General features: G+C 45.4%; 1 protein-coding gene across 2 annotated transcripts in view; it reads right to left on the bottom strand.

Moving 5' to 3' along the window:
* Positions 1-25,133, bottom strand: part of LOC120062536 (protein FAM13B-like) — a 65,172-nt gene that overhangs the window by 13,141 nt on the left and 26,898 nt on the right. For both annotated transcript variants that reach the window (XM_039012585.1, XM_039012584.1), the window contains exons 7-15: positions 22,335-22,465; positions 8,704-8,796; positions 8,090-8,231; positions 7,001-7,110; positions 6,296-6,347; positions 6,098-6,221; positions 5,572-5,637; positions 2,033-2,243; positions 1,710-1,851 (exon numbers count right to left, since the gene is read on the bottom strand). In XM_039012585.1, the coding sequence (XP_038868513.1) occupies positions 1,710-1,851; positions 2,033-2,243; positions 5,572-5,637; positions 6,098-6,221; positions 6,296-6,347; positions 7,001-7,110; positions 8,090-8,231; positions 8,704-8,796; positions 22,335-22,465 (1,071 nt within the window). The remainder of the gene's footprint in view (positions 1-1,709; positions 1,852-2,032; positions 2,244-5,571; positions 5,638-6,097; positions 6,222-6,295; positions 6,348-7,000; positions 7,111-8,089; positions 8,232-8,703; positions 8,797-22,334; positions 22,466-25,133) is intronic.

Genomic DNA, 25,133 nt, shown 5'->3' with positions numbered 1-25,133 from the left:
CGCTAATGAATTTATCCTCTGCAGCAGAGGTAACTCTGGGTCTTCCTTTCCTGTGGCGGTCCTCATGAGAGACAGTTTCATCATAGTGCTTGATGGTTTTTGCGACTGCACTTGAAGAAACTTTAAAAGTTCTTGAAATTTTCTGGATTGACTCACCTTCATGTCTTAAAGTAATGATGGACTGTCGTTTCTCTTTGTTTATTTGAGCTGTTCTTTTACAAAATAGCGCTATCTTCTGTATACCACCCCTACCTTGTCACAACACAACTGATTGGCATTAAGGAAAGAAATTCCACAAATTAACTTTTAACAAGGCACACATGTTAATTGAAATGCATTCCAGGTGACTAACTTATGAAGCTGGTTGAGAGAATGCCAAGTGTGAAAAGTTGTCATCAAGGCAAATGGTGGCTACTTTAAGGAATCTCAAATATAGAAAATATTTGGATTTGTTTAACACTTTTTTGGTTTCTACATGATTCCATGTGTTATTTCATAGTTTTGATGTCTTCACTATTATTCTGTGGAAAAGGCACACCTGTCTATTTAAGGTCCCACAGTTGACAGTGCATGTCAGAGCAAAAACTAAGCCATGAGGTCGATGGAACTGTCCGTAGAGCTCCGAGACAGGATTGTGTCGAGACTCAGATCTGGGGAAGGGTACCAAAACATTTCTGCAGTATTGAAGGTTCCCAAGAACACAGTGGCCTCTATTATTCTTAAATGGAAGCAGTTTGGATCCACCAAGACTCTTCCTAGAGGTGGCTGCCCGGCCAAACTGAGCAATTGGGGAGAAGGGCCTTGGTCAGTGAGGTGACCAAGAACCTGATGGTCACTCTGAAAGAGCACCAGAGTTCATCTGTGGAGATGGAAGAACCTTCCAGAAGGAAAACCATCTCTGCAGCACTCCACCAAGCAGGCCTTTATGGTAGAGTGGCCAGACGGAAGCCATTCAGTAAAAGGCACATGACAGCCCGCCTGGAGTTTGCCAAAAGGCCCGTAAACCTGGAACCCTCCTTACAGTAAAGCATGGTGGTGGCAGCATGATGTGGGGATGCTTTTCAGCAGCAGGTACTGGGCGACTAGTCAGGATTGAGGGAAAGATGAACAGAGCAAAGCACAGAAAGATCCTTGATGAAAACCTGCTTCAGTATGTTCAGGACCTCAGGCTGAGGCGAAAGTTCACCTTCCACAAGGACAACTACTGTAAGCACAAAGCCAAGACAACGCAGGAGTGGCTTCGTGACAAGTCTATGCATGTCCTTGAGTGGCCCAGCCAGAGTCCGGATTTGAACACAATCGAACATCTCTGGAGAGGCCTGAAAATAGCTGTGCAGTGACACTCCCCATCCAAACTGACAGAGCTTGAGAGGACTTGCAGAGAAGAATGGGATAAACTCCCCAAATTATGGTGTGCCAAGTTTGTAGCGTCATACCCAAGAAGACATGAGGCTGTAATCGTTGCCAAAGGTGCTTCAACAAAGTACTGAGTAAAGGGTCTGAATACTTACGTAAATGTGATATTTCCATTTTTTTATACATTTGCAAAAATGTCTAAAAACATGTTTTTGCTTTGTCATTATGGGGTATTGTGTGTAGATTGATGAGGGATAAAAACAATTGAATACATTTTAGAATAAGGCTGTAACGTAACTAAATGTGGAAAAAGTCAAGGGGTCTGAATACTTTCCGAATGCACTGTATCTAACCTTGTAGTTCCTCTCTTTCTCAAACTGTTCCTCAAATTGTTTGATCTTCTTCTTGAGGTTCTGCAGCTTTTTGGTGAGCTGGTGGGGGACCGAGTCGTTCCTCACAGCGCTCTCTTTGGAAGTGAAGGAGGCACGGTGAGGCCTAGATGAGACAAGTGAGTGAGAGTGTGAGAGGCGGTGACCATGCACCTGAAGTCTCAATGCAAAATCCTGGCTTACAAACACGGTTTATAAGATCGAATAACTAAACAGGAAAACATCAAAGTCGCCCATCATATCTATAGAAATAACCATTCCTGATGAGTGAGTCAGTGTGTTCTCACCTCCCCAGGGACTGGTGGGCTTTAGTGGGCGAGTTTGCGTCGGGGTGCTGCAGGAAGCGTTGGCTGTAGCCAAAGTCCAGGAAGCGGCGGGCCATGAGGGGATGGGAGTCCTCCTCGTGGGGCAGGGGCACCATGCGCCCGGCCAGGGGGGACAGCTGGGCCTCACCAGAGTCACTCTCATCCTGCCATGACTTGAAGGCTGGCACGGGGTCTGGGTGGAACAAAAAGAAACGTACAGATGAGTCTCAGTGTGTAACAATGGTCATCTACAGCACTGCAGTTCCAGGACCTACTGAGACAGGACACCAACACATTGGTGTCCTAGTCTCCTCCTGTACAATGGATTAAAGTGAGCTAAAATCAATCACTCTGCCATTTTTGTTGAGTGCTCAAACTCCTTTCTGCCTCTAATTTGTCCTTTAGGAAGTTTTGTCATTCTTTTTTAGTACCCCTCCTTTCCTTTGGTTGCTGAAGGGCTAAGAGTCACCTGAACTATTGACAAAGTATATTTTGGAGCCTATTCCTCTCTGGTGGAGCTGTGGCATTAAAGACATGTGTAGTTGTCTAGGATGTGTGGGCATGTCCGTGCCGAAGCGTGCAGATGAATCGAGTGACAGTCTTTTTATTTTAATTTTAATTTTTTTAAAATTTTATCCCCTTTTCTCCCCAATTTTTCGTGGTATCCAATCGCTAGTAATTACTATCTTGTCTCATCGCTACAACTCCCGTACGGGCTCGGGAGAGACGAAGGTCGAAAGCCATGCGTCCTCCGAAGCACAACCCAACCAAGCCGCACTGCTTCTTTAACACAGCGCGCCTCCAACCCGGAAGCCAGCCGCACCAATGTGTCGGAGGAAACACCGTGCACCTGGCCCCCTTGGTTAGCGCGCACTGCGCCCGGCCCGCCACAGGAGTCGCTGGAGCGCGATGAGACAAGGATATCCCTACCGGCCAAACCCACCCTAACCCGGACGACGCTAGCCCAATTGTGCGTCGCCCCACGGACCTCCCGGTCGCGGCCGGCTGCGACAGAGCCTGGGCGCGAACCCAGAGACTCTGGTGGCGCAGTTAGCACTGCGATGCAGTGCCCTAGACCACTGCGCCACCCGGGAGGCCCAATCGAGTGACAGTCAACGAGAATCATCATGGGCTGCAGAGTAACTCTGCTGTCCTCAGAACTGGAACATTATAAATGATTAGCCGAGGCTACTATGTGTTGAAGCTAGGTTGCACAACGCTAGAATAATATGAAAATAGGCCTAGGCCAACTACACTACACATGGTTCTTTCCTCAGCTTTCTTTAGACCTCTCATTAGATTTTCCATCTTGGTATTATTTGCTCAATTTCACACTTTGTGGCCTGAAATAAATACTGAACAAAAATATCAACGCATCATGCAACAATTTCTAAGCTTTTACTGAGTTACAGTTCATAAGGAAATCAGTCAACTGAAATAAATTCATTAGGCCATAATCTATGGATTTCACATGAGAATACAGATATGATATCTGTTGGTCACAGATACCTTAAAAAAAGGTAGGGGCGTGGATCAGAAAACCAGTCAGTATCTGGTGTGACCACCATTTGCCTCATGCAGCGCGACACATCTCCTTCGCATAAAGTTGATCAGGCTGTTGATTGTAGCCTGTGAAATGTTGTCCCACTTCTCTTCTATGGCTGTGCGAAGTTGCTGGATCTTGGCGGGAACTGGAACAAGCTGTTGTACACAGCGATCCGGAGCATCCCAAACTTGCTCAATGGGTGACATGTCTGGTGAGTATGTAGGCCATGGAAGAACTGGGAAATGTTCAGCTTCCAGGAATTGTGTACAGATCCTTGCGATATGGGGCTGTGCATTATCATGCTAAAACATAAGGTGATGGCAGCGAATGAAATGCACGACAATGGGCCTCAGGTTCAGGTGATGGTATCTCTGTGCATTCAAATTGCCATTTATAAAATGCAATTGTGTCCATTGTCCGTAGCTTATGCCTGCCCATACCATAACCCTACCGCCACCATGTGGCACTCTGTTCACAACAGCAAACCGCTCGCCCACACAACGCCATACACGTGGTCTGCAGTCGTGAAGCTGGTTGGACATCCTGCCAAATTCTCGAAAACAAGGTTGGATGCAATTTACGGTAGAGAAATGAACATTCCATTCTCTGGCAACATCTCTGGTGGACATTCCTGCAATCAGCATGCCAATCGCACGCTCCCTCAAAAATGATGACTGTGGCATTGTGTTGTGTGACAAAACTGCATATTTTAGAGTGGCCTTTTATTGCCCCCAGCACAAGGTGCACCTGTGTAAAAATCATGCTGTGGCCTCCATCATTCTTAAATGGAAGAAGCTTGGAATCACCAAGACTCTTCCTAGAGCTGGCCAACCTGGCCAAATGGAGCAACCGGGGGAGAAAGGCCTTAGTTAGGGAGGTGACCAAGAACCCGACAGAGCTCCAGAGTTCCTCTGTGGAGATGGGAGAACCTTCCAGAAACACAACCAACTCTGCAGCACTCCACCAAAACAGGTATTTATGGTAGAGTGGCCTGATGGAAGCCACACCTCAGTAAAAAGCACATGACAGCCCGCTTTGAGTTTGCCAAAAGGCACCTAAAGGTCTCTGACCATGAAAAACAAGATTCTCGGATCTTATGAAACCAAGATTGAACTCTTTGGCCTAAATGCCAAGTGTCACATCTGGAGGAAACCTGTCATCATGCTGTGGGGATGATTTTCAGCAGCAGAGACTAGGAGACTAGTACAGAGAGATCCTTGATGAAAACCTGCTCCCGAATGCTCAGGACCTCAGACTGGGGCGAAGGTTCACCTACCAACAGGACAACAACCCTAAGCACACAGCCAAGACAACGCAGGAGTGGCTTTGGGACAAGTCTATGTATGTCCTTTAGTGGCCCAGCCAGAGCCCGGACTTGAACCCGTTCGAACATCTCTGGAGACCTAAAAATAGCTGTGCAGCAACGCTCCTCATCCAACCTGATCAAGCTTGAGAGGATCTGCAGAGAAGAATGGGAGAAACTGCCCAAATACAGGTGTGCCAAGCTTGTAGCGTCATACCCAAGAAGATCGAGTCTGTAATCACTGCCAAAGGTGCGTCAACAAAGTACTGAGTAAAGGGTCTGAATACTTGTGGTATTTCAGTTTTTAGCAACAAAAAAAAACCAACCTGTTTTTGCTTTGTCATTATGGGGTATTGTGTGTAGATTGAGGTAAAACAAACTATAATACATTTTAGAATAAGTCGTAACAAAATGTGGGAAAAGTAAAGGGGTCTGCAGTTGACTCTTCTCGATGACTCTTAGATACTGAGGAGTAACCATTAGGAGAGGTGTGAGAATGAACTTGCTGAGTGAGCCCTAAGCTGGTCGCCCAGAAGAGACGAGAGAGGTGAAGGACAGAGAACTCTGGATTAGTCTCACTGACAGGGACCCGGTCCAACAAGGTCTGGATTAGTAAAGAGAAGGATGATGAGGAAGGAAGTATGGATGGATGGATGGAGAGCTCCTACTTACCATGACCTCTCCCCTGCAGGTGCATACATGTGAAGTCTATGAGGGGGAGATGGTTTGGGGATGGTGCTAAGGGAGGAGGGAGAGAGAGATGGCAGAGAACACCGCGTGAGCTGACGTTTCAGGCAACCAGTTTGAGCAGGCATTCTAAGGCACTTTCATTCCTAGCTAGCACAATACATAATTAATCAATCATTTGCATCCATGTTTATTACTTGGAAATGCATTTTGGTTAGTCTCCACTGACTTTTTTATTTTTCATTTTTATTTAACTAGGCAAGTCAGTTAAGAACAAATTCTTATTTTCAATGACTGCCTAAGAACGGTGGGTTAACTGCCTTATTCAGGGGTAGAACGACAGATTTTTACCTTGTCAGCTCGGGGATTCGATCTAGCAACCTTTCGGTTACTAGTCCAATGCTCTAACCACTAGGCTACCTGCGTCCCCCACTTCACTCCATCACTATCCTAACTGTCCCTTAGGGAACATTGTGTATTAAACACACAACAACCATGGTGAGAAAGTTACCTTCCCACTGGCTGTGGGGGAAGATGCGGTGGAGGTGGTGGGAGCTGGGGCAGCTGGCAGGGTGAGAGGGGTACCCCCTGGCGTCTGTGTTGGCATTCTGGTCACACTCACACACATCAGAGACCTGGGTGGAGAGACAGGGTTAAACAGCGTACAGTAGACCCTAGTCGTGAAGAAGGCATTGGCATAGACACTTACACAGGCGATGAGATCAGCCTGGTCCATCTTTTCACAGGCTTGGTTTTCTTGCCTGCAACAAGAGAGAGAGAGAGAGAGACACGTGAATAATGGTCCATTTGAACTACAGAGAGGCACGTATGATGGTTGACCTCATTGGTGATGCTAATGTTTTAATTTGTTACTGTGGCTATTTTCGCCATTGACTATTGAACACAATGCCTTATGCACAATGTATTAGAGTGACCGTTGATCAGCTGACAATAACTGAGGACTACTGTCATGGACAGGCGTGTGTGTGTCTGTATGCTTGCTTTATGTTGAGGCCAATGATGAGCGGAGGTAGGATGACGCCGTATCCAACTGATTAGAATAGACATCATGACGAGTCAAGTGTCCTCCACTCCGCAGCACCAGACAGACATGACAGTCTCATGTCTCGGTCTATTTACAGAAGAACGTCTCCCTCCAGTCTATTCACAGCGGATGGCTCACATCACATCATTATTTTCAAAACCATGTTAGGGCTGTTTGTGTTCTACGTATTAACTAAACACTCATACAAAGCCCCAAAATCCAGATTAGCATACAACTTGTTTGATTGAATGCCAGCCATCAGCCTTCTCTTGGAAGGCAGGAAGTAAAGTAGACAGCAAAGCCTTGGTGTTTTAAGCCGTTGAGGTAATTGTGGATTTTAGCAATACAATTAAATGCTTCAAAGCCAACCTGGCTGTGTTGATATTGTTCTCTGCGTCTACGAGAGCCTCGGCGTGGTCCAGGTCCATTCCAGAACTCTCCTCCAGGGCGGCGTTATGGGAGTCACAATCCTGGACCTCCTGGGAGAAAACAGAAACAATGTCTCAAGAATTAGACTTAATTTCTCTCACACACACACTTAGGCATCCACTTGCCAAGTAGTACCCTTAAGCACAGCCCAACATGTAGGCTCTCTGTCAAATGGAGGCACCATTAACAGCCAACTGTGAGGTTATATTGATGAGATGCTATAGCTTGAATTCCTGGAATGTGGCCTCCTTTCCTTTCTATTAAGTGGGTGAAGATGGCCCTGTATGTATACATGTATGGAGAGGGGAGGAGTGTCTGTGGTCTGAACAGGTGTTGTGGTTATTCTTTGGGGGGCAGGCAGACTATTTAAAGAGGGTGACCCAATTCATGGAGAGAGTCCCACCTCTGGGCTGAGGGGCTGTGGAGCTATGGAGCCCAGCCAGCAGCTATCTATGTGGTGGTGGAGGAGAGAGGGAGAAGTTGGGTAGACATCAGTGTAAACGAGCTGCCATTTTATCTAGGGTTCACCCAGCCTCTATCCAAGGCCAGTAGCCAGGAGAGCTAAAATGGTGCCCAGGAACACTGATGGACCAATGACTGCCATGTCAGAAGACGACTAGTTATATTCAACGATTCCTTCAGATGTCTCCCCCCAAATCCATGACATCTTATGCTATACAGGCTAAATCTGATTCTGTGCAGGATATCTAAAGTGCATCGAATTGGCAGTTATATAGTGTGTGTGATGGTGATTGTCAGGCATGACTGGCTCTGCTTGGCGAGAACAGAACAGTATATGTATCTGACAAACCTCCTCTCGTCTCCCAGCACCCCAGCCCTCCCAGGAGAATTACATCTTTGTTATGGGCCACACAAAAGGCCAAGCTGATAGCAACAAGCATCAACCTTGTAATGAATTGATAGCGCCAGTCATGGTAAACATTCAATATTCTGCTGACAGCCAGAGCATGTGGAGTTGTTTGTCTGCGGTGTGTGTGTTTGAGTGACTGACTTTACAGTATAACTGACCTGTTGGGCCTCAGGGCTGTGCTCTGAGTGCTGCTCCGTCTCTGGGGCTGACAGGGGACTGCTTGTGGGGCCCTCCTCACTCTCACACAGGCCCTCTTCACCATGGCCCTCGCATGGCCCCGGCCTCTCACTGGGGCCTGCCCTGTGGGAACCAACCAAGTCATTAGCCATAATAAGCCACATGGAGCAACAATCAGCATTGCTGGCTGTCAGCTGTGGTAACACAACCTTTCTGGAGCTGCCTGCCACCCAGTTCTGTCCAGAATGTACAGTATGGGTGAACAGGGTGACATGCATGTTAGCCATTCACTCTAAGTGTGCATGCTTTGATACATGTCATTCTGTACGTGTCGAAATAGTTGCATCATGTATGTTGAAATTGGATTTATTTAACTAGGCAAGTCAGTTAAGAACAAATTCTTATTTACAATTACTAACCAATCATGGCCGGATGTGATACAGCCTGGATTCGAACCAGTGACAGTAGTGACGTCTCATGCACTGAGATGCAGTGCCTTAAACCGCTGACCCACTCGGGAGCCCAATGTGCATTTGTATGTGTGTGAAGTGCAATATCTTGTTAGTACATGTACGTGTGTGTGTTCACTGCTCACCCTTGGCTCTCATAGATGATCTCATTGTCGATGGAGCTCTTGAGGTAAAAGAAGTGCTGTCCCACTGCAGCATGGATGGTCCTCTTTATAATGCTGCAGAAACAACACAAGCCCAAAGTATTAACTTCTGTTGCCACAGTACTAACCCTCTGAATCCATCTAATAAGGAGCATGAGAAGCTGAGTTGAACTGCTCCGCGACCCATTTCCTGATCTCTGGCAGGTATAATAAAGTCAACCAGGGAAAAGTCCTGTGATATATAATACAGCACTATCAGAACTAAGTACCAAACTCCCTGCTCATTAAGCTGTACTGAACTCTGCTGTATTCCTGGCTTCAGAAGTGTGCATAGATGGATAAAGGGTTAGCTTCAGCATAGCCATCTACGAAGGTGCCAGTGGTTGGTCAAGCCCAAGCAGCCCCTGGCAAGAACCCAATCACAAGACTGCATAGAGTCCTGGTCACCATTTTGTGGTATAGTTGAGCCCAATAGATATGCATGTACATCATTGGCTGTGCCCAGCTCTGCAACAAACCCTTATCCGTTTTCAGAGAGGACATTTTGTTTACATACAGTGCATTCGGAAAATATTCAGACCTTTTGACTTTTTCCACATTTTGTTACCTTACAGACTAATTCAAAAATATATTATAGTTTTTCCCCCTCAATCTACACACAATACCCCATAATGACAAAGAAATTGCAAATGTAATAAAAAAATAAAAATAAGACAACCCATTTACGTAAGTATTCAGACCCTTTACTCAGTACTTTGTTGAAGCACCTTTGGCAGTTATTACAGCCTCGAGTCTTCTTGGGTATGACGCTACAAGCTTGGCACATCTGTATTTGGGGGCGTTTCTCCCATTCTTCTCTACAAATCCTCTCAAGCTCTGTCAGGTTAGATAGGGAGCGTTGCTCCACAGATATTTTCAGATCTCTCCAGAGATGTTAGATCGCGTTCAAGTCCGGGCTCTGGCTGGGCCACCTGCGTGTGCATGGTGTGAGTGTAGCTGTGCGTGAGTGTAGGTGGTCGTGACGTGGGTGTAGGTGTGCGTGACGCGGGTGTGCGTGACGTGAGTGCACATGACGCGAGTGTGCGTGGGTGTGAGTGTGCGTGACGTGAGTGCGGGTGTGGGTGTGAGTGTGGGTGTGAGTGTGGGTGTGTGCGTGACGTGAGTGTGTGCGTGTGAGTGTGCGTGACGTGAGTGTGGTGTGCGTGAAGTGGGTGTGTAGTGGCGTGTGGTGTGCGTGACGTGAGTGTGCGTGACGTGGGTGTGCGTGACGTGGGTGTGCGTGACGTGGGTGTGCGTGACGTGGGTGTGCGCGTGGTGTGCGCGTGTGGTGTGCGTGACGTGGGTTTGCGTGTGAGTGTGCGTGTGGTGTGCGTGATGTGAGTGCGCGTGTGGTGTGTGCGTGTGGTGTGCATGACGTGGGTGTGCGTGACGTGCGTGACGTGGGTGTGCGTGTGAGTGACGTGAGTGTGTGCGTGTGGTGTGCGTGATGTGAGTGCGCGTGTGGTGTGCGCGTGTGGTGTGCGTGACGTGGGTGTGCGTGTGAGTGACGTGGGTGTGAGTGACGTGGGTGTGCGCGACGTGGGTGTGCGTGTAAATGACGTGGGTGTGCGTGTCGTGGGTGTGCGCGACGTGGGTGTGCGCGACGTGGGTGTGCGTGTGAGTGACGTGGGTGTGAGTGACGTGGGTGTGAGTGACGTGGGTGTGAGTGACGTGGGTGTGAGTGACGTGAGTGTGCGTGTGGTGTGCGTGACGTGAGTGTGCGTGTGGTGTGCGTGACGTGAGTGTGCGTGTGGTGTGCGTGACGTGAGTGTGCGTGTGGTGTGCGTGACGTGAGTGTGCGTGTGGTGTGCGTGACGTGAGTGTGCGTGTGGTGTGCGTGACGTGAGTGTGCGTGACGTGCGTGTGGTGTGCGTGGCGTGACGTGGGTGTGCGCGACGTGGGTGTGCGTGACGTGGGTGTACGTGACGTGGGTGTGCGTGACGTGAGCATGACGTGAGCGTGACATGGGTGTGCGTGAGTGTGTGCGTGGCGTGAGTGTGTGCATGACGTGAATGTGTGCGTGACGTAAGTGTAGGTGTGAGTGAAGTGTGCGTGACGTGGGTGCTGCATGAGAGCACTGCACACTGCATGAGAGCACTGCATGTCCTTTCCTTATGTCATTCATTTCACTCTCAAATCGCCACTCCCAGAAGCACCAAGGGTGGACAGAGGGCAGGCACACAGGAAGTGCGGGCGGGTAGTCAGAGGCCTTTTTACTGTACATAGCAACCCCTTCCTGATGCCACACAAATACGGGGTCCATTTCAATGATGTGGGTAAATGTCAAACAGTACACCGCCTGCCTCTCTGCTCATCAGGCAGTGTTGAGGCAGCTGACAGGAAGAAGGGGTCGGGTTGATTCAGCAGTATGCGCCCTCCGGCTCATAAACAAAGTGTTTGTTGCATGCCAGGAATCTGTGCTTACATAACATCCCGCCACTGTTAGCGCCAGTGTCGGGTTGAGCCAGAGTTTCCCTTTTGGGGGGGGGGTGGGCAACTAAAGGGGCACCCCAGGGGAAAAGACAGGTGCTCTAAAGGTTGATATTGACAGGGTGGGTCACCTCCTCAAGCATGCCATACAGACAAACAGGCACAAAGGTTAACAGTAGAATAGTGTTACTGCCCCATCCTATCCTTAGGCTAGATCTGTGAAACCACTGACAGTAGAGACTCTGACCCACCACAGAATATTAAAGGGGTTCACCATCTCCAGTATCACTTTTCACAGCCAACAGGACCTCCATATGCCAATAGAATTCAGTGCTCTTTCTCTAGTGTTAAAAATATATCCCCTTGGCTCTCACCTCAGTCTCTGCCCAGCTGCTCAAATATATTCAATAACACCTTAATTATTAACACAGAGTCACCCGTCACCCCCTCTCCCCCCTTTTGTTTACTGAGAAAAAAGCAGCACTCTGATTACACACTGACTTTGCAGTAAGAGGCATAAACACTGAAGCCACAAGCTTTTCAGAGACTAAACAGGCCAGACGCTCAGTCGCCCACCACCGCACCTCCCCTTCTGACAGTTAAGTTAAACACGTTACGTAAAAATCTCAGCACAGCTAGACAATGATGCCTTCGTTTGGACTTTGGCCAGCGAAGCAGCCAGTATGGCTCAAGAGAGAAAGAGAGAGTATAGTTGAGTATTGGCCTACTGAGTTCAGATGACATAACCAGTACCATTCCATCTCACTGAATCCCAAGGCAGTCCTTATTTTGCAGTCAGCGTTGTGCTGTAAGTGTAACATTCTCTCTGCTTGGGAAACAATGAGAGCGCTGTTGGACAGGGCCAGACACAGGCCAGAGCGCACAGCACAGAGATCTGTTAGTGCATCTCCCACTCAATCAGATCAGACTGCCTCTCATCAGTCCTGTTTCCCAGACTGTGGAGAAATCAGCATGTGTGACTAGATGGAACACAGGCCAAGGTTTTTAGAGTCAAAGACAACAAGCTTTACTAGCTTTAGAAAGCCCTGGAGCGCCTCATGCATTTGGCTAACGTAATGAGGTGAAATAAGCGCGCCAGCTTTGCCAAAGTGATTTGGGTAAGGGGAACGACTGCCATATCATATGCCACATAGCTCTTTGACAAAGTAGATTGCTGACCTGACCTCCTGATCACAGGGAAAAGGGCTCCAAGTAGTAGGTCAAAGCAATCTTCATCCAAAATACAGGTAGCCTAGGCTTTGACTCAAACTCTTCCGGGAGCCAAATGCTGCCATACATCACACTGTTTCAGCAGGTACTTCAAGAAAAGCACCCCCCCCCCCCCCCCCCCCCCCACTCTCCCAGGCTTGACCTTTCAGCTCGTAAACACCTCTTTTCCTTATGAAAACTAAACACGTCTGTCAATCAGACCTGCAACCTTCCTGTGGGGGAAAGTAGTGGAGGTGTAGAATTAGTCCTCTGATTAAGTTCATCATTAACTACCTGGGCATGACCTCTGACATCATGGGGCTGTATTAATCTATCATACACTACAAATCTCAAAACTGGATGTGACAATACACACAAGCTGTCACAATCCTCCTCCCTCTCATCCTTCCCACCGGGACTTTACCTGTGCAGCAGAATTTCACACGCCATTTTCACTGGTTCTTGGTTCTGCTTGGTTAGTCGAGTGTAGTTTTTTTGTGGGTTATCTGGACTGAGCATTTATTGGTGATAAATTCTGTATGAGCAGCTCAAAGAACAAACCCTGACTACCTGGGTACATATTGTGGAGCCCTGTCCTTGGCTGGCTGGCTGCGTAGTGTTGGGCTCAGCTGCAGTAAACAATTCAAAACCCTGCTCAAATACAGGGCTGCCTGACACAACCAGGGAACCTGACCCGCTGGCCAGTTACCTGGCCTGAGGGGGGTGGGCTTCCCCAACCGACACCCAGTAAACACAGAATACAACACAGCAGCCCCCCAATCACTAAACACACACACTGAAACCTGTCACCCTGGCTTTTATATAACAGGCACATCACCCCTATGTCCGCTTGGCACCCATATCCTACACAATCATATCCCACTGGCAGGGCTGGCTCACTGGCAGGGCTGGCTCACTTATAGCTTCTGACTGGAGCTCAGCTAGGGGGACAGGACGGCCACACCCAGGCTCTCTTTAGCAATTACCTCATCTGTTCCTTATCACTCCCGAGACAAACAAACATCACATACACTCTCCATACATCCTGAGCCAGGTCACCGGCCCGCCTGAACTGACCATGATGGAATCAGTTCAGAAAGTTCCATGTGTTCTGAGAATGCTTCATCATGTCCACTTGCAGCAAAAGGGTCAGGTTTGTTGTTAATCTAACTGAATGTTTTGTTGACCCATATCATAGCTACAGTTGTTTAGTTGCTATAAAAGTCATCTTTCCTGGGTGGAAAGTGTGTTAGAATTCCTAGGAAATTAAGATAAGTCTGTCCAACTACTGTGGGTGAGAACTGATAACATATGTTATATTTGTTATGTAGGTCGCGTGGATACTATATTCCAAGCCAGGTAGTGCATATCAGAGCCATACATTCTAAACATACGGCCCTGGTGCCTATAGCCTTGACATAATCAGGTAGTGAGACAAGGTAAGCTGGGAAAGGATGGTAGTAGGAAGTAACTAAGAGGTGAAGGTGGTGGAATGTAGCTGGACATCACGTCCGCAGAGGACCAGCAGTGGACATAAATGATCAGCTACTTCAAAATAAACCCAGGAGCAGACCAACACCAGGAGTGGGTATATGGAACACATTCAGTAGGTGGAACTTGTTTTGATGGGCCCAGGCCACGAGTGGAGCCGGAGTCCACCTTGTGGGGTGCTGCTAACCATGTAAACGCCTCTCAATGTGTCTACGATGAGTCACTCCGCCGTCCTCATGAGAGACAGCAAGTGCTCTGTTGACACAAATAAGAGCTGCAGGTTTCTGTGGCATGCAGTGGCCTCGGAGCCCTCATAAATAATGTCCACAGGGTCCTCAGGACAGGTCTGGCTGGAGAAAGTAGACCATGAGGAGGAGTTTAGCCCAGGGGCTGTTGATCCTCTGACTCGGACACTGTCCAAGTCTCAAATAACACCCTATTATGGGCCCTGGCCAAAAGTGGTGCACAATGTAGGTAATAGGGTGCCATTTTGGATGCAACCACTGGCTTGTAGGTGGTGTCGTGAAGGAAGGAATGCAGGCAGGCACTGAGTTGGAGAGGTGGACAGGGTGAGGGAAGAGGGAGAGGTGGAGGGAGGTCTGTGACCCTGCCACCTCACACAGACAGTCACTATGGTGCAAACGGCTGTTCACACATTCCCCTGTCTCGCACCTCAGCCAACAGCATGTCTCAAGAACGCTGTTCCTCAGAGTTTATTTCTGTGCCCCATAAAAAAAATGTAGCGGGGAACGGATGGTGGACGGTCCAATGGGCTTATATTTAGATTTGATGGGAGCTGTCGCTGAGATGTCAGGGCACAATGTGGACAAGCTTAATGTCTGTCAGGGCTCGGCACAAACAAGTCAGCAAAGCCTGCAGTTTTTCCCTCCATGACTGAAAGACATCGGACATGATCGGTCAAGTTTTACTGTTGATCCATGACCACCATCATAAGCAAAACTTGCCTATCAAAACATTTAAGACAACATTGTTCTTGTTGAGGATGGTGGTCGGGGGCGGAGCGAGCATGTTGGAGTGAACGGCGGTGTGTGAGGCGCTCCTGCAACTTTTTTGCGAAATAATCTAACTTAATACTGCCCCTGCAGCCATAATTGAGTAGCTCTGATTAAGGGTGCCCATTTCAAACGGCCTCGTACTCAATTCTTGCTCGTACAATATGCATATTATTGTTATTATTGGATGGAAAACTCTCTCTAGTTTCTATAGCCGTTTGAATTATGTCTCTGAGTGGAACAGAACTCATTCTACAGCACTTTTCCTGATAGGGAGTGAGATTTCAGAAATGTTGGCCTCTGGTCCCAGGTCAGTTTTAAAGTCCCTGTAAATCCTATGAGGATACAAACACTGCCCACGCCTTCCTCTAGATGTCAGTAAGTGGTGACAATTTGAATGGAGTCGATTGCGCAATCAGGGCCTGTATAAAACACCAAAGACCGGATGTACCGTTCTTTTGCTCCCTGCGCCTGACGCACGATGGACGTTGGACCTGCTTCTTTCCAAGCTGTTGTTTAGCCAGTAATATATCGCCGGTCATGTTTTTACTCGTTATAGGTGTTAAAAACATCCTAAGGTAGTTAATTTAAACCGTTTTATAGCAATTTATATCCGTTTAGTGCGATTTTGAGGCATTTCTATGTGATGCACTTTGAAGCGCCGGGCACGTTTCGGGGTCCCGGTCGAACGTTAGTGGGCATTTCGACGGACAAGAGGACATCTTTCGACCAAAAGAAGATTAGACCCAAGAAAGGATACATTGCCCAAGATATTCCGCCATTTTGTTTGGTATAGCTTCGCTTGGCGAACCCTGTATTGCACAGTAAGGATAATTTTAGAAATGTAATTCAGCGATTGCATTAAGAACTAATTTGTCTTTCGATAGCTGTCCAACTTATATTTTTTTAGTCAAGTTTATGAATAGTTATCCATGAGACAAGATCACTGTGAAAGATGGCGCCCGACATTTTCAGGCTAGTTTTGCTAGTATTGTCATTGTATAACCACGTTTTTTTGTGGCTAAATATGCACATTTTCGAACAAACTCTATATGTATGTTGTAATATGATGTTACAGGAGTGTCATCGGAAGAATTCTGAGAAGGTTAGTGAAAAAATTAATATATTTTGGCGATGATAACGATATCGCTCTCTTTGGCTTGAATCAATGCTCGGGTAACGTTTGCATATGTGGTATGCTAATATAACGATTTATTGTGTTTTCGCTGTAAAACACTTAGAAAATCTGAAATATTGTCTGAATTCACAAGATCTGTGTCTTTCCATTGCTGTGAGCTGTGTATTTTTAAGAAATGTTTTATGATTAGTAATTAGGTAATACACGTTGCTCTCTGTATTTATTCTAGTCGAGTTGTGATGGTGGGTGCAATTGTAAACTATGATTTATACCTGAAATATGCACATTTTTCTAACAAAACCTATCCTATACAATAAATATGTTATCAGACTGTCATCTGATGAGGTTCTCTTGGTTAGTGGCTATCAATATCTTTATTTGGCCGAATTGGTGATAGCACCTGATGGAGTAAGAGTTAGAAAAGTGGTGTCTTTTGCTAACGTGGTTAGCTAATAGATTTACATATTTTGTCTTCCCTGTAAAACATTTTAAAAATCTGAAATGGTGGCTTTATTCACAAGATCTGTATCTTTCATTTGGTGTCTTGGACTTGTTAATGTGCGAAAGTTAAATATTTTAAAAATATATTTTTTTGAATTTCGCGCCCTGCACTTTGAGCTGGATGTTGTCATAGGTGTACCGATATCGGGCTTGCAGCCATAAGAGGTTTAACCTACTTTATGATACTTTTTACAACAAACGTTTCTTTCTAATACAACATTGTAACTTTGTGTAAAAATGCCAAGTAATAAGCGACCAAAGGACAATAAATCCACACCGGAGGCCTACTCCACACCAAACAACGAGACAGACATGGCGGAAGGCACAGGCAACAACGTGACACTTACAGAACTTAACCGGGCTTTGGGAGAACTACGTGTTGCTTTAGCTGAGGATCTTAAGGCTACTATTGCTGAACTGGACACCAAAATCGAGAGCACCATTCGAACGGTCGCTTCGCAGGGCCAGAGTATTGTGGACCTTGAGAAAGCTTCTGAATTCAACGCTGGTAGGATCGACGAGTTAGAAAAGCTATGCTCGTCACTGCAGGATAGGGTGCAGAGGCTTTCTGTGAAAGTGGTCGACCTGGAGGGCCGTTCCAGACGTAATAACCTTCGCGTTGTTGGTCTGGCAGAGGGGGTGGAGGCGGGCTCTCGCCCCACGACTTCTTCGCCAAGCTATTGAAGGATGCAATGGGATCGGATGTTTTGGCTTCGGATCCCCAGCTGGACCGTGCACATCGCGCCCTTGTCCCAGTGCCTGGACCGGGAAACGTCCTCGCCCAGTAATCATCTGTTGTCACAGTTTCAAGACCAAGGATCTTATCCTGCGTGAGGCCCTAATGAGGGGCAACCTGTTACATAAAGGGCACCCCTTCCATGTCTATGATGATTATGCGCCCGATGTGGCAAAGCACCGCGCCGGCTACAGAGATGTCATGACCAAACTCTACAAACTCCATCTTCGCCCAGCCTTGCTCTTCCCTGCAAGACTTTACACCGCCTTCCGGTGAGAAGATTTGGCTCTCCTCGGTTTTGGACAGCTCTTTGGTCTTGGCCATAGTGGAGTTTGGAGTGTGACTGTTTGAGGTTGTGGACAGGTGTCTTTTATACTGATAACAAGTTCAAACAGGTGCCATTAATACAGGTAACGAGTGGAGGACAGAGGAGCCTCTTAAAGAAGAAGTTACAGGTCTGTGAGAGCCAGAAATCTTGCTTGTTTGTAGGTGACCAAATACTTATTTTCCACCATAATTTGCAAATAAATTCATTAAAAATCCTACAATGTGATTTTCTGGATTTTTTTCTCTCATTTTGTCTGTCATAGTTGAAGTGTACCTATGATGAAAATTACAGGCCTCTCTCATCTTTTTAAGTGGGAGAACTTGCACAATTGGTGGCTGACTAAATACTTTTTTGCCCCACTGTGTGTGTGTGTGTGTATATATATATATATATATATATATATATATAAAATATATTTTTTAATTCATTTATTTATTTATTTTTTGATTGGGGGGGTACGTTTAATTTAGAAAAATCCTTGTTTCCGATCTAACCCACAATATGTAAATGTATGCTGTCTATGTCGGTTGCTGATGGTTCATGTTTAGACCGGCATTGCTTAGCAATATAATCTTGTGATGCTATATCTTGCTTATCTCAGGGATTGACCCAAGATGACGCTTAAGTGCGCAATATGTTTAAGTTGCAACTTATTCTGTTTAGGTTTATTAGATGCTAATTGAACACTTTATTCGCGGGAGCCTCCTCAGTTCATATGTAAGTAGAAGTTCTAGGATAGTGAGAGGTGAACGTATAGTTGGGATTTTATTCTTGTTTTACCTCTTGTTCGAGGTCGCGCCGTGCTTTTTTGGCATCGGCCAGACAATGTGTTTATTATTTTTATTTTTCTATTTTTTTCTCTCCTATTTGTGTATGCTTGTTAAAGGTGGGTTGATCGGGGGGGTAAATGTTGGGGAAAGTAGGGGAACAGGGTGGGAAGTAAAGGTGCTTGCAGGGGGGGAGGGGTTGGTTGGATACTGCTCGGGTGTAGCTGCTACATATGCTGATCGTGATGGTTTGGTGCGCTTTCTTACCTTTTTATTGAGTTACATGTTATGCAGGCCACCATAGGAACTACAAACGAGAGGGGGGCGGGGCTCACATTCACTTCCTGGAATGTCAAGGGTTTAAACGAACCAATTAAGAGAGGCAAGGGCGTGAATACTTATGCAGATGAGATATCTGTATTTCATTTTCAATACATTTGCTAACATTTCTAAAAACATGTTTTCACTGTGTCATTATTGGGTATTGTGTGTAGATGGGTGAGAAAGAAATCTATTGACTCCATTTTGAATTCAGGCTGTACCAACAAAATGTGGAACAAGTCAAGGGGTATGAATACTTTCTGAAGGCACTGATTAAGCCATTTAATGTTGACTGCATGATTATGTCTGGGTCAGCTGTAGCAGCTGCCACCCAAAGCCTTTCCCTATCCCACTAACCACAACATGCTTTCATGTCCAACCACCACCCAGCCTTAAACAGAACGACCAGGAGAAGCGCACACACACAACTACAGTTCACTACTGGTTCCTTGGTGACATGATTCAGAAGCTGGAGGCACTGAGGGAGAGGTCAACTTGGCGAAGGGGGTCTTCTCTGTTCTTGTTTGGCATACCAAAGTGTTGAACAATGCAGCACTCGGGTTGATGGGAAAACAATAGCCCTGAAGCACTTACATTCCGCCAGTGTCATGGTCGTTTTTCAGGTGACTACCTCATGAAGCTGGTTGAGAAAATGCCAAGAGTGTGCAAAGCTGTCATCAAGGCAAAGGGTGGCTATTTTGAAGAATCAAAATATATTTTGATTTATTTAACACGTGGTGCATCTATATGACATTTTTGGCCGATACCGATATTTTCCTTGCCAAAAAAACCAAACGATACCGATAACCGATATAATTTTTTTTGCAGCCTTTTAAGCATTCTAGTATAGTTAACACACACACACACGGACGCAGCGGTCTAAGACACTGCATCGCAGCGCAAGAGGCGTCACTACAGTCGCTGGTTCGAATCCAGGCTGCATCACATCCAGCCGTGATTGGGAGTCCCATAGGGCAGCTCACAATCGGCCCAGCGTCGTCCGGGTTTGGCCGTCATTGTAAATAAGAATTTGTTCTTAACGGACTTGCATAGTTAAATAAAAGGTTACACACACCAAAAAAGTTATTGTTGGCATTTACGTATATGTCCCCATTACCAGTATAACATAATCAAAACCTATTTATTTAACTTACTTGCTGTGCTGTTTCATTGTTCATTCGTTTCATTCTCAACCAGGATTTCTATGGAACACCGTTAGGGTCTTTGCGTGTCAAAAAATAAACTATTTAACGTGTCAAATAAGCTTGTTGACCAATCAGGACCTTTAATTACACTGCACATCACAATTATTTAACGCGTTCATACATTTATTACGTGGTTATTACACATCGATTACACTATCACTCGTATTTCATATGTCACAACGATTCATCGATACGTATGCTATGATGCCAGTAAAGTTGTCTCGCGCACCTACAGTGCCAGTCATAACAAAAGCTAGCTAATTCATGGATGCAAACAATGTTCTTCCCTAAAAACATAGCAAAACGACAATCTGTTTCAGTAGCTATAGTTAGCTAGCTAACTATATAGCTAGGTGTCATCTAAAATAACCCTAATTTATAAGACAGTTCTTATTTGATTAATGCTGGTCGGACCCATCTATGTGAAGTTAGCCACAATAGTGGACTTTGCGGTTAGCCTTCAAAATAAAAGTATGGCATAATTCTACTATTTGTATTAATTTGCATCAATGTCAATGACATACTTTTATTTTGAAGGCAAACCGCAAATTCCACTATTGTGCCTAATCCTTATTGTGCCTAATCCTTATAGCTTCACAACACATAACCCGGTCGAGCCTCACTAGCCAGATGAAGCTAGCTGGCTGCTTATAACTTTAGCTTTGGGCAACAGGGTTAAGTAGCTGGCTAGCCATTTATTTAGGCAAACAACAAGTGGCAACCTAGTTAATACTTACAAGGATTCCTAAATCATTGCTAAGAATAATGAAAATGACTGCAGTTTCTACTGGTCATTGTTTTCAGGCTGGTTGTATTGGTGCTAGCTAGGTACCAAGCTAAAGCTAGCTACCCCAGAAGTTGCGGTCGAACAAATTATGCTTTATTACCAACGCGGTATTGTAAACACATCGTTCGTGGCCAGTGTTTGCTGACTTTTTTGGTACAGCTTTGGCAGTGCTACTGTATCTGTGTTGCACGTATAGCGCAAAATTTTACGTGGTGTCATTACATCATGTACCTTCGTTATATAGGTATGCACGTCAGCTTTGACATTTTTAGCTAATATCGTCCGATTCCGATATGTTCACCGATATATCATGCATCCCTATCTGACACTTTTTTGGTTACTACATGATTCCATGTGTTATTTCATAGTTGATGTCTTCACTATTATTGTACAATGTAGAAAATAGCCAAAATAAAGAAAAACCCTGGAATGAGTAGGTGTCCAAACTTTTGACTGATACTGTATGCTTATTTTTAATACATTTGCAAACATCTCTAAAAACCTGTTTTTGCATTGTCATTATGGGGTATTGTGTGTAGATTAATGAGGAAAAAAAGTATATACTTTCTGAATGCACTGTACAAATGGGGTACCGGTACCGAGTCAATGTCTGGGGGTACAGGTTAGTCGAGGTAATTGAGGTAATATGTACATGTAAGTAGAGGTAAAGTTACTATGCATAGATAAACAGCGTGTGTGTGTTCAATGCAAATAGTCCGTGTAGCCATTTGATTAATTGTTCAGCAGACTTATGGCTTGGGGGAGTAGAAGCTGTTAAGGAGCTTTTTGGACCTAGAATTGGTGCTCCAGTACCGCTTGCCGTGCGATAGCAGAGAGAACAGTCTATGACTAGGGTGGCTGGAGTCTTTGAAAATTGTTAGGGCCATCCTCTGACACCGCCTGGTATAGAGGTCCTGGATGGCAGGAAGTTTGACTCCATTGATGTACTAGGTCGTTCGCATTACCCTCTGTAATGCCTTGCGGTCGGAGGCCGAGCAGTTGCACTTATCCATTTAGCACTGTGGAGACTTGAGATCACAGCAGCTTTGGCCTGGCAGAGACGCTGCTACCCCGGTTCTGGGAAAAGTCTGTTGTTTGGACTAGCACTATTTTGCTCCATGCATTGAATGAGAAAAACATGATAATGATCTAAGTCACTACTTTTCTCAGTGTATTGAAACTTGGGTTCAGGAGCACATGTGGGGTCACATGATTGAAGAATGGTGTCACGATTCCAATTATGTAAGACTGTATCATGTGGGAGCTGAGCTGACCCTATAACATTATGCTGCAAGAGATCTTTATGGCTTCCCCACCAGATTCAAGAACATAGCTGTGGTGAAGCAGGCAGCTGGGCTGGAATGTGACCCCACACCACGCTCATATTCAGCCTGAACATGTCCACACACACACTGAAACATGAGAGGTGGGTGTATGTACACCAGGGAGGAGACAAGAGTACACGGAGGGGTCTGTGTGTTTATACAGTGTAGATGTGTATAGTGTACAGATGAATCATAAGAATTAGAGACACTTCTATTCTCAGTGTATTTATGGTCTGTAATTCTCCATGTCCTTTGTCTACGCTTGATATGTTTGCAATATATGCACAAAGCCATAAACCAAGTCATTATTTATCTGATCTTACCTGGAGGGGGTGACTTGGACCTGGGTGTTACTGTGTTGGGGGGATTCAGAGGCGGAAGGGGGGCCATCCTCGCCATCTTGGGGCAGCTCCTCAAACGCCTCTAATTTGTCATCGTCCAGGAGTTCTGTGATCTGCAGGAGAGAGAAGGGTTGGGGGACATTTTAGACAGAGGCACTCCAACAGATGTCATCTTATTGAAGTAGGCGAGAAGGTTTAAGTATCATCATACATGACACCTCTGACGGAGCTGTACCACAACAAACTGTCAGCCAGACAACATTATGTAGGTTACAAGGGGCTGGGAAATATGGCCAAAATATAATTTCACAAATTTTTCTCATTTCTGATGGCAGTGTTTTCCATTAGCGCTGGCTGTTGGCTATACAGCAGACTACAGCATAATGTTCAGCCAAGTACTTTCCCACTTAAATGAACTAAAGTCAGCCAAACCCTCTCCAGGTAGAATGAATAATATGCATCTTCTAGTGATCTATTGATAGGACAAAGTGAGCAGTGACAGGGAAACCCTGCTGGTTTGACAGTCTGCTGTCGGTCCCGACTCTCGCTACCTGGGTGTGTGCGCTGAGGTTGCAGTCTAATTTCTACACGGATGGAGAGAGCATGAATTTGCTTTCACCATTCAGAATGTTTTATACTTATAAAATAAGACAAATCTGACAGTGAAATTGTCCAATTTGTAGAACTTTTACTTTTTATTTAGCTGTATCAAAATATTGTTATAGACGGTATTGTAAAAATCCATACGGGCACCTATCCCCTTATTGCCCTAATGAATCAATATGCAATTTGCACCAATATCAACAAATAACGTACATAGACAGGCTGCAAACAAAGCATCTCCCATACAGGACCGGTCATGTGGGCTCCAATGTTTTCTGTACAGTTCACAACATAGAAAGACTAGAAACACAAAGCAAACATCTGTTACCAATTAGTGATTGCTGCTGTACGTTTTCAGCCAGGCTTGGCTGTTCCTTAAATAGATCCTAACTGACTCGGTGGTGTTGACGTCCCTTGAAATGTACCTAGATAATGACTCTGCAGTCGGTGCAGTGAGTGTAGAGCCTGCTGCTAATATGGGCCGTACATTACATTGTACAAGATGTTCCATAAAGATACTATAGATCACACCACTCACCACCTTAGGGCACGGAACAATTTGCAGCTATGTTTAATCTCATTGCAAGGCGAGAGAGACTCGTTGGCGTAACCTAACTGAGAATAGGAATTACTAATAGATATTCTGTCTTTGCATCTGTCTGTGTTTACACAGGCAGTAAAATTCAGATATTTTGCCAATAATTGGAATTTTGACCAATGAAATTAAAGGCAAGGCCTGGCCAGACTGATCCATGGAGAATGGATACAAAATCACAACGGATACATTTTGGTCCGTGGTCTGTGTGGCGTTTTAAATGCTAGAACGTGTGCGTAATTGGCTAAACGGATTGTTACGTATCCATCAGCCCATCAAAAGTTCAACTCATCAGAACTTTTGGTGCTTTCAAGACAACTGGTAACTCGGGGGGGGGGGGGAACTAGATCAAATCATGACGTCAGTGATCTTCAGGTCAGAAAGTCAGAGCTCTAGAAAGATGTCTGCGTTTCTGACATGGAAAGTTGGATGACCGTTCAAAAAGTATTGACCACCCAGTCCTTTGGGTGGTGGACCATTCTTGATACACATGGGAAACTGTTGAACATTAAAAAAAAAACTAAAAAAAAAACAGCAGCATTGCAGTTCTTGACCCACTTAAACTAGTAGGCCTGGCACCTACTACCAAACCCTGTTCAATGGCATTTCAATATTTTGTCTTGCCCATTCACCTTCTGAATGGCACACATACACAGTCCATGTCTCAAGGCTTAAAAATCCTTCTTTAACCTGTCTCCTCCCCTTCATCTACACAAGATTCAAGTGAATTTATAGCTTTCACCTGGTCAGTCGAATGGAAAGATGTTCCTAATGTTTTGTACACTGTGTGTCTTGATTAGATAAGTGTTCAACCTCCTGATCAATACATGCTAGAATCCCCTTTGGCAGCAATTACAGCTGTGAGTCTTTCTGGGTAAGTCTAAGAGCTTTGCACACCTGGATTGTACAATATTTGCCCATTATTCTTAAAATATTCAAGTTCAGTCAAGTTTGTTGTTGATCATTGCTAGACAGCCATTTTCAAGTCTTGCCATAGATTTTCAAGCAGATTTAAGTTAATACTGTAACTAAGCCACTCAGGACCATTCAATGTTGTCATGGTAAGCAACTCCAGTGTAGATTTGGCCTTGTATTGTAGGTAATTGTGCTGCTGAAAAGTGAATGTCTCCATGTGTCTGTTGGAAAGCAGACAGCCAGGTTTTCCTCTAGGATTTTGCCTGTGCTTAGCTCAATTCTGTTTCTTTTTATCCCCCAAAAATTGTCGATGACAAGCATACCCATAATATGATGCAGACACCATCATGCTTTAAAATATGAAGAGTTGTATTCAGTGATGCATTGTTGGATTTGCCCAAAACATAACGCTTTGAATTCAGAATTTCTTTTGTAATTTCTTTGCCACATTTCATTCAGTATTACTTTAGTGCATTATTGCAAACAGGATGCAAGTTTTGGATTATTTTTTTCTTCTGTACAGGCTTTTTCACTCTGTCATTTAGGTTAGTATTGTGGAGTAACTACAATGTTGTAGTTATCACAATCACTAAACTAACTGTTATAAAGTCAACATTGGCCTCATGGTGAAATCCCTGAGTGGTTTCCTTTCTCTCCGGCAACGGAGT

Source organism: Salvelinus namaycush, chromosome 17, assembly GCF_016432855.1.
Source record: "Salvelinus namaycush isolate Seneca chromosome 17, SaNama_1.0, whole genome shotgun sequence".
Classification (NCBI taxonomy): Eukaryota; Metazoa; Chordata; class Actinopteri; order Salmoniformes; family Salmonidae; genus Salvelinus; species Salvelinus namaycush.
The sequence above is the reverse complement of the archived record's forward strand: the minus strand, read 5'-3'. Positions and strand labels throughout refer to the sequence as shown.